Source organism: Myxine glutinosa, chromosome 13 (genome assembly GCF_964187855.1).
Source record: "Myxine glutinosa chromosome 13, kmMyxGlut1.1, whole genome shotgun sequence".
Classification (NCBI taxonomy): Eukaryota; Metazoa; Chordata; class Myxini; order Myxiniformes; family Myxinidae; genus Myxine; species Myxine glutinosa.
In genome coordinates, this window is record NC_136273.1 from 39,496,647 (window position 1) to 39,510,363 (window position 13,717).

The 13,717-nt window shown below is 44.9% G+C and overlaps 1 protein-coding gene across 1 annotated transcript in view; it reads right to left on the bottom strand.

The window, feature by feature from the left end:
* UCKL1 (uridine-cytidine kinase 1 like 1) overlaps positions 1-5,522 on the bottom strand; it is a 92,799-nt gene extending 87,277 nt beyond the window's left edge. The window contains exon 1 of the mRNA XM_068134287.2: positions 5,385-5,522. Coding sequence (XP_067990388.1) covers positions 5,385-5,464 — 80 coding nt within the window. The 5' untranslated portion in view covers positions 5,465-5,522. The remainder of the gene's footprint in view (positions 1-5,384) is intronic.
* Between the last annotated feature and the right edge of the window lie 8,195 nt (positions 5,523-13,717).

The window sequence follows — 13,717 nt, forward strand, 5'->3', positions numbered from 1 at the left end:
GGAATCAGAGACATCTTGAAGGAGGAACGTTTCTGTTAAGCAGATTACGTCTGGTTTGTCAGAAGCAACCTGCATGGAGAGATCAATCAGGTTTGAGCGAAGGCCCCGGATGTTTGAGGTCCATACCGTTAATGAGGAGAGAGGTGGAACATCGGGTACAGGACAGGGGAGGGGAGGGGTAGGGTAAGATGAGGGGTTTGAGGGGGAGGTAGGGAGTGCTGTTGATAGTGTTTCTGAGATTGCAGAAGGGTTCGGAGAAAAGGAAGGATGAGGAGGACAAAAGGTTTGATGGTGATGGGAAGAGGCACAGTAAGGTGTTGTTTGAGGGGAGGGGGGGTGGGGGGGAGGGAGGGCAGAGCAAAGTCGTATTGTATAGTAATAGTGTTGTACAGTAATAGTAGCAGTGACAAGTGGTGCATTTACAGTATAGTACAGTAAAAGTGACAGTATTGTACAGTAACAGTTACAGTGTTGTACAGTAAGACTAACAGTGACAAGTGGTGCAGTTACAGTATTGTATGGTAATAGTTACAGTTGACAGTATTGTACAGTAATAGTAAGTGACAATATTGTACAGTAATACTAATAGTAACAGTTACAGTATTGTACAGTAATACTAATGGTAACAGTTACAATATTTATTGTACAGGTTACATATTAATGTTAGCCTGTATGTAGTGTTATTGAAAGATATGACATGAGTTTTTGGGAAACAAAGACAGAAACATGTACCACGTGTATAATAAAACCACGGAGAAATGTACAGTATTGTACAGTCACAGTTACAGTGACAAGTGTTGCAGTTATAGTATTGTACAGTAACATTTACAGAGTCAAGTGTTGCCGTTATAGTATTGCACAGTAATAGCAACAGTGACAAGTGTTGTACAGTAACAGTAGCAGTGACAAGTGGTGCATTTACAGTACGAGCAACGGTACCCTCCCTACGGGCGGTGCTTCAATTGGGAGGCCCAAATGAAAAGGCAAAATATCCGAAATTGAAGGCTTTTGTTTTAAACGATTCATATAAACATCCGTTGAATCACATCACACGCAAATCATCAAAATCTAAACAGTATTTGTAGAATTTCAATAAAAGCCACATCACTGTTCATATCGGTAAATATTATTCCATCGTGTTTGGAAAAATTGGGAAATTGGAAAAACAATATAGCCTACTCCAGGGGGTCCCAGTATTACCCACCCAAAATTTAGTTGCGATCGGTTCAGCGGTTTTTGCGGTACCTGGGAACAGACGGACAGACAGACAGACATTTGCAGAAATATAGTAAGACAGTACAGTAATATTAACAGTGACAGGATTGTACAGTAACAGTTACAGTATTGTACAGTAAGAGTAACAGTGACAAGTGGTGCAGTTACAGTGTTGTACAGTAATCATTACAGTTGACAGTATTGTACATTTATAGTTACAGTATTGTACAGTTATAGTAATAGTTACAGTATTGTACAGTAATAGTGACAGTGACAGTATTGTACAGTAATACTAATAGTAACAGTTACAGTATTGTGCAGTAATACTAATAGTAACTGGTACAGTATTGTACAGTAATACTAATAGTAACAGTTACGGTATTGTACAGTAATACTATAGTAACAGTTACAGTATTGTACAGTAATACTAATAGTAACAGTCACAGTATTGTACAGTAATAGTAAGTGACAGTATTGTACAGTAATAGTGACAGTGACAGTATTGTACAGTAATACTAATAGGAAGGATGAGGAGTACAGTATTGTACAGTATTGTACAGTATTGTACAGTTATACTAATAGTAACAGTTACGGTATTGTACAGTAATACTATAGTAACAGTGACAGTATTGTACAGTAATACTAATAGTAACAGTCACAGTATTGTACAGTAATAGTAACAGTGACAGTATTGTACAGTAATACAATAGTAACAGTTGCAGTATTGTACAGTAATACTATACAGTTACAGTTTTGTGCAGTAATACTACAGCAGCAGTTACAGTTTTGTGCAGTAATAATAACAGTGACAGCATTGTAGTTATAGTAACAGTTACAGTTTTATACAGTAATACTAACAGCGTCCTCCTCGCTTCTTCCCCCTTCCAACTCTCACCTCCATCTCCCCCAACCTTCTGCCTCGCTCTTCCCCCTCCTCAAATAACACCTCATTGTGCCTCACGCAATCACCATCAAACCTTTTGTCCGCCCCATCCTTCCCTTTCTCCAAGCTATTCTGAAATCTCTGACACACCTTCAACAGCTCTCCCTACCTCTTCCTCCTCTTCCTCCTCTTCCACATCTTACCCAACCCCTCCTCCCCTCTGTTCTGTATCCGATGCTCCCCCTTCCTCTTCATTAACGGTATGGACCTCAAACATCCGGGGCCTTCGTTCAAACTCAACTGATCTCTCCATACAGGTTGCTTCTGTCAAACCAGACGTGATCTGCTTAACAGAAACTTTCCTCCTTCATGATGTCTCCGATTCATTAGTATCTCTCCCGGGTTACTCCCTCCTCCGGTATGATAGACCTGAGCCTCGTCCTGGAGGTGGGGTTGCTATCTTTATCAACAACTCTCTTCCTCACTCGCCCTGCACTGCACTCTCTCCACCTCTCCCCCAGGAATACCTCTGGCTACGGCTTCCCCTTTGCTCCCACCTCTTGTGGGAGTGCAGTGCCATCTTTGACATCTAAACTTTGACACGGCCACCGTACCCAGTCATACCCAGCTGCTCCTGGACTCTGTGTCCTTTCCTCCTGACAAGGTGGAAAAGTCTATGTGTGTTGTACCGTCCACCAAACAGTGATGACTCCATCTACATCTCGCTGTCTGATAATATGGCCCACCTTCTGTCTACTCATCCTAACTCTCTCTTCCTCATATGTGGTGATTTCAATTGTCACCATACCAGTTGGCTGGGTGTGGGTACCTCTCTCACCAGCCATGGCTCTTCAGCAAAGGACTTCTGCGACTCACTGGGACTGACACAATCTGTTAATTTCCCGACCCGGATCTCAGTCAACGGAGCATCTTCTCTTCTGGACTTGGTTATGACCAACTTCCCTGAAAATGTCTGCTGCTCTTCTTCTGCTCCAATCGGCTCATCTGATCATGTGCTTGTTAAAGTGGACATCTCTCTGACCATTCTCAGGGAGCCTCCTCAGCGTCGACGAGTCTGGCATTTCACTCAGGCCAACTGGCACGGTCTTCAAGCAGCCATCAATCATCTGGACTGGTCTCCTATCTCTACCACCTCTGACATCAACTCATCCTGAGAATTCTTCCAAAGTAAATTGCTCTCTCTCATGCACAGATTTATCCCATCTCGTCTTCAGTCGTCTTCACCACTCCCATCTACTTTCTGAATAATCCTCTCCAAGAAGTTCTGTCACAAGCTTTTGGGTCTCACTATCTGCCATGATCTTTCCTGGGAAAACCACATTTCCAAGCTGGCCTCCAAAGCCAGTCGCCGACTGGGCATCCTCCGTCGTGCGAAGTCCTTCCTTGGCACACCTGAGCTCCTCACCACATACAAGGCTTTCATCCGCAGCTCAATGGAATACTGCTCTCCCCTCTGGGCTGGTGCTCCTGCCTCACACCTAGCTTGTCTTCACGCTGTTGAAACCAAAGCGTTCAGAATCATTGGAATCTCCCGCGATGACGCTATCTTCGAGGGCCTTTCACTTACTCACCGCAGGCAGGTTGGTGGTCTTTCCGTCTTCTACCGACTCCTCTCCGGCCTTGCTCCCCCAGCTCTCTGGGCTCTGTCCCCCAAATATTCCTGCAGGTCGCACAAGATCTGCCTGCAACCCTCTTATGGTTAAACTGCCAAAATCAAGACTCTCTGCTCACCTTCACTCCTTCATTCCTCTTTTCTCCCACCTCTGGAACAAACTCCCCCACTCCCTTCAATCCCACTCCTCCCTCCAGGTCTTTAAAATAGCTGTTCACCACCATCTCTTATCTTCCCCAATCCAAAACCTTGATCTTTTCTACCCCCGCTAATTTCACCCCAAATCCACTTTTTTGAGGTGACTTTTGACTTCTTTCCTGGAAGTCCTTGGTGTCCTTGCGTTTTATACCTATCCTGCCTCCCCCCAGGCCCTCTCCCTCCTAAACATCTCTGGATGTCCCTGCTCTCAAATGTTGTGTTTGTGTGCTTCCTCCCCTTCTCTCCCCATCTTGTCGACCGCTCCCCTTTTTATATACTTTGTTTGCTTGTTTGTTTGATTTGTTTGTTTGATAAATGGTCACTCTTACGATGTGTACGATAAATGGTCTTACGATAGTACCAGTTACAGTTTTGTACAGTAATAGTAACAGTGATAGTATTGTACAGTTACAGTAACAGTTACAGTATTGTACAGTTATAGCAACAGTGAGTATTGTACAATTATAGCAACAGTGACACTATTGTTCAGTAATACTATAGTACCAGTTACAGTATTGTACAGTTGTAGTATTGTACAGTAATACTATAGTACCAGTGACAGTTTTGTACAGTAATAGTAACAGTTACAGTATTGTACAGTTATAGTATTGTACAGTAATACTATCGTACCAGTTACAGTTTTGTACAGTAATAGTAAGTTACAGTATTGTACAGTTATAGTATTGTACAGTAATACTATCGTACCAGTTACAGTTTTGTACAGTAATAGTAACAGTGATAGTATTGTACAGTTATAGTAACAGTTACAGTATTGTACAGTTATAGCAACAGTGATAGTATGGTACAGTAATACTATAGTACCAGTTACAGTTTTGTACAGTAATAGTAACAGTGATAGTATTGTACAGTTATATGATTATGAACAGTTACAGTATTGTACAGTTATAGCAACAGTGACAGTATTGTACAGTAATACGATAGTACCAGTTACAGTTTTGTACAGTAATAGTAACAGTGATAGTATTGTACAGATATAGTAAGTTACAGTATTGTACAGTTATAGCAACAGTGACAGTATTGTACAGTAATACTATCGTACCAGTTACAGTTTTGTACAGTAATAGTAAGTGATAGTATTGTAGTTATAGTAACAGTTAGCCTACAGTATTGTACAGTTATAGTAACACAGTATTGTACAGTAATACTGTGGTACCAGTTACAGTTTTGTACAGTGATAGTATTGTACAGTTATAGTAACACACTAACAGTTACAGTATTGTACAGGTGAGTTATAGCAACAGTGACAAGTGGTGCAGGTACCGCACAACCCCAGATCATTTAACCGTCCGCTCCTCTCCTCCTATAGCTCGGGGGAAAAACCCAACAGGGGTTAGAACACGGGGACAAGACCCACGAGCTGGAACTCCTTTCGCTCAATTCCGATCGCGTCCTTTCAGCGCGAATCTGCTTGCACGCCCTCACTCAGTCGCTCACCATTCTGAGGCAGTGACCAGGCGAGCCACGTCGTAGCGAACACTGGCGGATACGTCAGTCGCGTTCACCAAATCATCCATCGATCCTCCCGCTTTTCGTGTTCATTCGGCACGCGGCAGGTGACGACCGAAGACCAGCGTTGGATATGAAGGGAGGAGCGCAGTACGAGAGGGAGGAGCGTAGTACGAGAGGGAGGAGCGTAGTACGAGAGGGAGGAGCGGAGTACGAGAGGGAGGAGCGTAGTACGAGAGGGAGGAGCGTAGTAAGAGAGGGAGGAGCGGAGTACGAGAGGGAGGAGTGTAGTACGAGAGGGAGGAGCGTCGGAGCGTAGTACGAGAAGGAGGAGCGTAGTGCGAGAGGGAGGAGCGTAGTACGAGAGGGAGGAGCGTAGTACGAGAGGGAGGAGGGTCGTACGAGAGGGAGGAGCGTAGTACGAGAGGGAGGAGCGTAGTACGAGAGGGAGGAGCAGAGTACGAGAGGGAGGTGCAGATAATGAGGTGTATTCGTATTATAATTACGTGTAAGCAATTTTATTTTAAATGCACAATTAAAAACATTACAATTTTGTTTCGAGCCTTTCGTGTAAAGCACAATGAGATTTCGCACGAAGTTGTTATTATTATTCCAATCTCGAATACAGAGCGTTGATTCTGCCGATGCAGTTTATTGGCCTGTTACGTAATACAATAGTGTTGTCATGCTTAGCGGTAGTGATGGGAGAAACGAGGATTTCTGAAGCTTTGAATCAATTTCTTCGGAAAATGATTCACTGTTTCGAAATAGCGCACGTCGGAGTTCTTGTGTGACTGGTAACGTCGAACCACCAAAACTTCGAAACGTTTCGAAACAGTATGACGTAATGAAGCTTCATTTGCTGCAACCACGTGTGTTGTTCCACCGAAAGAACACCAATTCAGCTCAATTCAGAGTGCCTTTTGTTGTGGGAGCAGCAAGCACAACACCGCTTCCTGGGCCCGCCGCCCTGGAAGTGACGTGTACATCCGTAATCCGTATCCGCTTGTTATATGTTGTCGCCGGTGAGGTCGCGATGTTGCATACATCACATCTAGATGATTACCAAATGTCCATATACAACATTTTTATGTCAATTGTGAAAACCATGAGCAATATTTTGGCAAAAGTTAATCAACACAAAACGGTGCTAAGTTTAGGAAAACTAAAACAACACAACAAACTAAAACAACACAACTTGAAGTTAAGGAAAACTAGAATAACACAACTTGAAGTTAAGGAAAACTAGAATAACACAACTTGAAGTTAAGGAAAACGAGAATAACACAACTTGAAGTTAAGGAAAACTAGAATAACACAACTTGAAGTTAAGGAAAACGAGAATAACACAACTTGAAGTTAAGGAAAACTAGAATAACACAACTTGAAGTTAAGGAAAACTAGAATAACACAACTTTAAGTTAAGGAAAACTAGAATAACACAACTTGAAGTTAAGGAAAACTAGAATAACAACTTGAAGTTAAGGAAAACTAGAATAACACAACTTGAAGTTAAGGAAAACGAGAATAACACAACTTGAAGTTAAGGAAAACTAGAATAACACAACTTGAAGTTAAGGAAAACTAGAATAACACAACTTGAAGTTAAGGAAAACTAGAATAACACAACTTGAAGTTAAGGAAGACTAGAATAACACAACTTGAAGTTAAGGAAAACTAGAATAACACAACTTGAAGTTTAGGAAAACTAGAATAACACAACTTGAAGTTAAGGAAAACTAGAATAACACAACTTGAAGTTTAGGAAAACTAGAATAACACAACTTGAAGTTAAGGAAAACTAGAATAACACAACTTGAAGTTAAGGAAAACTAGAATAACACAACTTGAAGTTAAGGAAAACTAGAATAACACAACTTGAAGTTAAGGAAAACTAGAATAACACAACTTGAAGTTAAGGAAAACTAGAATAACACAACTTGAAGTTAAGGAAGACTAGAATAACACAACTTGAAGTTAAGGAAAACTAGAATAACACAACTTGAAGGTAAGGAAAACTAGAATAACACAACTTGAAGTTTAGGAAAACTAGAATAACACAACTTGAAGTTAAGGAAAACTAGAATAACACAACTTTAAGTTAAGGACTTCCGCTTCCGGTCCGGTCTGGAGAGGACGCTGGCGTTACTTGTTCGCCGCTTCTCCGACTGGGCCATTGTACATAGTTTGCTTTTCTGGTGGTCGTGGCGGATTTTTGACCGTTGGGTCTGCCCTCCGCTCGGTCCCGGCTCTGCTCCTGGCTTCGCCTGCCCGGCTCCTCCACTGTTTCCTCAGGCCCGCTCCCGTTGTTTGCGGCGGTGGCTGTTTGCCGCTGTGGTCTTGATTAGCGGCTGCAGTCGTTTGCCGCTGCGTTTGCCGCTTTGCCTCCTCGACCTTGGCCTCGTACTCGTCCCTTCGCTCCTGCCTGGCATGGCTCTGAGGTACTCCGCCGCAAGGCTTCTTCTGCTCAATACCCGCTCCACCCCATCATGCATCTCTGCCATCAAATCAAATGGACTCCTCCGACGACCCAGGTACATTCACCGTGGCTCCGGTCGTAAGTTTGTTTATTTGCAATCAGGTCACTCCATCCCCGTCCTCTGGTCGGCTCAGCGCACTCTCACTCTTCGTCCCAGCGCACCTGGTCACAGCAACGCACACTATCGCACCTCCTGCCTACGAACCCTGGCTAAATCACCTGAATTCATCCCTGCTGTTCAAAACAACATCAAGCTCACCCTGTTCAACACCCGGTCCCTCAACAACAAATGCCTCATCCTGAACGAATACATCCTGGATAACAAACTGGACTTTCTCTGTCTCACCGAAACCTGGCAACAACCTCTGGACTACTACACACTTAACCTCACCACACCCAATGGATATTCCTACGTCAATAAACCACGCTCGGAGGGCCGAGGTGGTGGAATTGCCGTTATCCACCGTCAAGACATCAAGACCAACCTCATCTCCATCTCATCTGCTCCATCATTTGAACACCTGGCTTTAAAACTCTCTGGTCGCACGCAGTCAGTCATGGCTGTCGTCTACCGCCCTCCCAAACCACACCCATCATTCCTGTCTGACTTCTCCTACTTTCTGACCCAGCTATGTTCCCTCTCCCCCTCAATCCTCCTCCTTGGTGATTTCAATATCCACATGGACTCCACTGACTCCACAATAACCACTGACTTCACTGATTTACTCACCTGCTTTAACCTCACTCAACATGTCGACTTTCCTACCCATATCCGTGGTCACATTTTGGACCTTGTCTGCTCCACTGGATTAAATTTGCACCATCTCTATGGCTCCGACCTCACCCTCTCTGACCACTTAGCCATCACTCTGACCATCAACATCCCCGCCCCAACACCAAGGCATTATCGCACAATCAACTTCCGTAAGCTAAACGCTCTTTCACCTACCTCATTCTCATCCACCCTCTCTGAAAAAATGTCCACTTCTCCCTTCATTGACCTCCACACCCCTTCCGACCTCACTGACTACTACAACCACACTCTCTCCTCCTGCCTTGACCAGCTTGCGCCTGTAAAAACCAAAACAGTTTCTTTCACCCATTCTGCTCCCTGGTTTACCCCTGAACTCCACCTGATGAAAACTCGTGCTCGCCAACTTGAAAGACTCCGCAATAAAACGGGTCTCACAGTTCACTCCCAAGCCTACAAGGACCACCTACAACACTACAAAGCTGCCCTCTCCCGCACCCGCTCTGCCTACTACTCTCAAATTATCCACTCTGGCTCCGGAAACCCAAAAGCACTCTTCTCGACAATAAACAAACTCCTCCGCCCCCTGAACACCACCACCCAGTCATTCACAGTAGACAACTGCATCTCCTTCCTCTCTTTCTTCCAACGCAAAATTGACAACATCTACAACAGCTTGACCACCGCCGCACCCGCTCCCCCTCCAACCACCTGCCCCCCCTTGTCCTGCCATCCCCTGTCTCGGTTCTCCCCAATCTCCCCTACTGACCTCTCTGAACTCCTCATAGGAATGAAAACTGCCACCTGCACTCTTGACCCCATCCCCTCCAGCTTTGTCAAAGCCTCCCTCCCTGCTCTCTCTCCACTTATCATTGCAACAATAAACTCCTCCCTGTCTACAGGCATCGTCCCACCTTCCCTCAAAATTGCTGCTGTTACCCCCATTCTAAAAAAACCTGGTCTAAACCCTGACACCCTAAACAACTTCAGACCCATCTCCAACCTACCCTTTCTGTCAAAAGTTTTGGAACGCGCTGTAGCCACTCAACTCAAACATCATCTCTCTGCCAATAACCTGTATGAAACATTCCAATCCGGATTCCGGTCCAACCACAGTACTGAAACTGCTCTCCTCAAAATCACCAACGACCTTCTCCTCTCCTCTGACGCTGGCAACCTCAACATTCTCGTCCTCCTCGACCTCAGCGCTGCCTTTGACACCATCGATCACACTATCCTCCTCACCCGACTTGAATCCACCTTTAACGTTACCGGCACTGCCCTCTCTTGGATTAAATCATACCTCTCTGACAGACGCCAGTTCATCTCCATCAATAACTGCAAATCCCCCACTGCTCCCCTCCCCCAAGGTGTCCCCCAAGGTTCAGTTCTTGGCCCCCTCCTCTTCATCCTTTACCTGTCCCCGCTCGGTCACTTAATCCGCCGTCATGGTCTCCAATTCCACTGCTTCGCCGATGACATCCAGCTTTTCATCTCCACCAAGTCCGTCTCCACCGACACCCACTCTATCCTGACAAACTGCATCACTGAAATAAAATCCTGGCTTCAAATCAACTTCCTCAAGCTTAACTGTGATAAATCTGAAATAATCATCATTGGCCCAAAAACGCTCACAAAATCCACCCATAACTTTGCCCTCAACATCGACGGTATCCCAGTATCCACCTCCCCTCACATCCGGAATCTTGGCGTCATCTTTGACCAAACCCTTTCCTTCGACAAATACACTAAACAGATCACAAAGTCAGCCTTCTTTCACCTGAAAAACATTGCCCGTCTCCGCTCATCCCTCTCCTCCACGGCTGCAGAAACCCTCATCCACGCCTTCATCACCTCCCGTCTGGACTACTGCAATAGCCTCCTCTATGGTTCACCCTCAAAAATCACCAATAAACTCCAATACATTCAGAACTCCGCTGCCCGTCTACTCACCCATTCCCGGACCCGTGACCACATCACCCCCGTCCTTTACAAGCTTCACTGGCTCCCCATCCCCCAGAGAATCCAGTACAAAATCCTCCTCTTGACATACAAAGCCCTCCATAACCTGGCCCCATCCTACCTGGCTGACCTCCTCTCCAGACACACTCCCACCCGCAACCTCCGCTCTGCTGGTACCAACCTCCTGACCCCCTCCATCCGGACCAAATTCAGATCCTGGGGGGACAGGGCCTTCTCCATCGCTGCTCCCACCCTCTGGAACTCACTACCTCACACCATCAGAGACTCCTCCTCACTCACCACATTCAAAACATCACTAAAGACCCACCTGTTCAACACTGCATTCAACATTCAACCCACAGCATTTAACTAAAGGTGGGCGCGATTCGGAAAATTTTAAGTCCGCTTACCGCTTATCCGCTCCGCCAGCCCGTGTAGTCCGATTCGCTTATCCGCTTCAGCGGCCGAAAATCTTAGTCCGCTTACCGCTTATCCGCTTATCCGCTTCGATTCGATTTTTTTAAAGCGCTTCGACGTTTTTAAAGCGATTTTTGACGTTTCTAAAGGGAATTTAATGCTTTTTAAGCCTAAATAGCCATTTCTAACTACTACAAAGACAAACAAAGCTTTTAAGATCAAAAATATACATTTTTATTGAAATAAAATTTATTCAAAATGTTGTTGTTGTTGTTGACCGCCGGGTTGTGGATGTCGCTGTGCTGGGACTGCTGGTTTGCATCGCTCGTGTGCCTGTCCCTGGCACTGCCGCTGGGCTGGAGAGTCAGAAATCTCTCCATCTTGACGTTATTGCCGCTCTAGCGTCCAATAAAATATTCAGTTTTCACTTATTATTCACTTAAATAAATATTCACAATTCTAGAGTAACGGCTCAGGCTAACAGCTGATTTGGCGAATCGCGATGCGCTTTAATTTTTTGGTAGTCCGCTTACGCTTATCCGCTTCGGTTTCCGGGGGTTGTTCCGATTCGCTTATCCGCTTCGAAAACGTTAGTCCGCTGCAGCGGATAAGCGGACTTTCAAAGCGGACCGCCCACCTTTGCATTTAACCCCTGACTATCTCTTCTCCTTCTCCCTCCTTTTGCTTTAAATATTTCCCTATTGATTCTTGTCTTTTTTGCAATTGTTGTTTTCATGTATTGTTATGCATTATGTTTGCCACTCTGTCAAAGCGCCTTTGGGCTTCTGGAAAAGCGCTATACAAAATAAATGAATTATTATTATTATTATAAGGAAAACTAGAATAACACAACTTGAAGTTAAGGAAAACTAGAATAACACAACTTGAAGTTAAGGAAAACTAGAATAACACAACTTGAAGTTAAGGAAAACTAGAATAACACAACTTGAAGTTAAGGAAGACTAGAATAACACAACTTGAAGTTAAGGAAAACTAGAATAACACAACTTGAAGTTAAGGAAAACTAGAATAACACAACTTGAAGTTTAGGAAAACTAGAATAACAACTTGAAGTTAAGGAAAACTAGAATAACACAACTTGAAGTTTAGGAAAACTAGAATAACAGAACTTGAAGAGTCAGGGGCAAACTACCCCAATGCAACAAGATGACTTTGACTGCCACATCTATAGGTCCATACGATCAGGGCATTTCCTGATTGTGGTTGATCGGCGTGGCAGGTGTACAGGAGAGTTGGTGTTGCTGTTTCTGGATGAGCTGCGTGGCAGGTGTGCAGGAGAGGAAACATCACTGCCTGCAGGTGGAACGACAGCATCGATTTCAGGCATGAGTGGATCAGAGACACCCGCCCGTTAGAGGCACGACATTCCCAGGTGCAGGCACAACAATGGATTGTTGCTGTTGAGGCTCCGGCATAACGACTGGCAGTATTGGAGGTTCAATGGGGCTGCAGTGATGGTAGACAACGTGGTCCTGGTGTCGACGGACAACTCAGCCATAATGCAAAAGTATTGTATGCGACAGTGGCCCAGGTTTGTCGATGACATCGCCAGCCAACCAAACAGCGCCTGCACCAAAGTTGTGGGAGAACACTGGATCCCCGATGTGAAGTGAGCGGATAATTTCTGACTTGTCATGATGTAACTTCTGGTTAAGTTGGCTCTGGTACACTCGAGAAGCCATATCTGGTTTCAGACAGTCCAGGTTGGTCCTTGGGTGTCGTTTTATCAGTAATTCTGATGGTATTACTCCTGTTGTACCATGAGGTGTAGTACGATACTTAAGGAGCAGACGCGAGAGCCTGTTTTCAAGGTTTCTGTCCTGCAGTTTGCGTAGTCCACCTCCCCCAACCTTCGACCTTCCTCTGCCCCCCTCAAACAACCCCTCACTGTGCCTCATCTCATCACCATCAAACCTTTCGTCCTCCTCATCCTTCCCTTTCTCGTAACTCTTCTGTAATCTCTGACAAACTATCAACTGCTCTTCCTACCTCCCCCTCTCATCCTTCATCTGACCCTACCCCTCCCCTCCCCTGTCCTGCACCCGATGCTCCCGTTCTCTCCTCATTAACGGTATGGACCTGAAACATCCGGCGCCTTCGCTCAAACCTGATTGATCTCTCCATTCAGGTTGCTTCTGACAATCCAGACTTGATCTGCTTAACAGAAACTTTCCTCCTTCAAGATGTCTCTGATTCCTTAATATCTCTTCCTGGTTACTCCCTCCTCCGGTATGATAGACCTGAGCCTTGTCCTGGTGGTAGGGTTGCTATCTTTATCAAAAACTCTCTTCCTCACTCTCCTTGCACTGCCCTCTCTCCACCCCACCCCCAGAAGTACCTCTGGCTACGGCTTCCTCTCCACTCACACCTTTTGTTCATACAAAAAAAAAAAAAAAAAAAAAAAAAAAATATGTGTTCTGTACCGTCCTCCAAAGTTTTTTTTTTGTTTGTTTTTTTTTTTTTTGTATACTGAATCGAGGCTCGTGAAAGAGCTAACATTTACTTCACAAACAAATCGACCAGACAAACAAAATACACAAAAAGAGGGAGTGGAAGACAAGATGGGGAGAAAAGGGGAAGCACACAAACACAACATCCGAGAGCAGGGAGATGTGTGGAAGGGAGAGGGCCTGGGGGGAGGAGGCATGGGAAGGGGGGGGGGAGGGAGAAGTATAAAGCACAAGGACACCA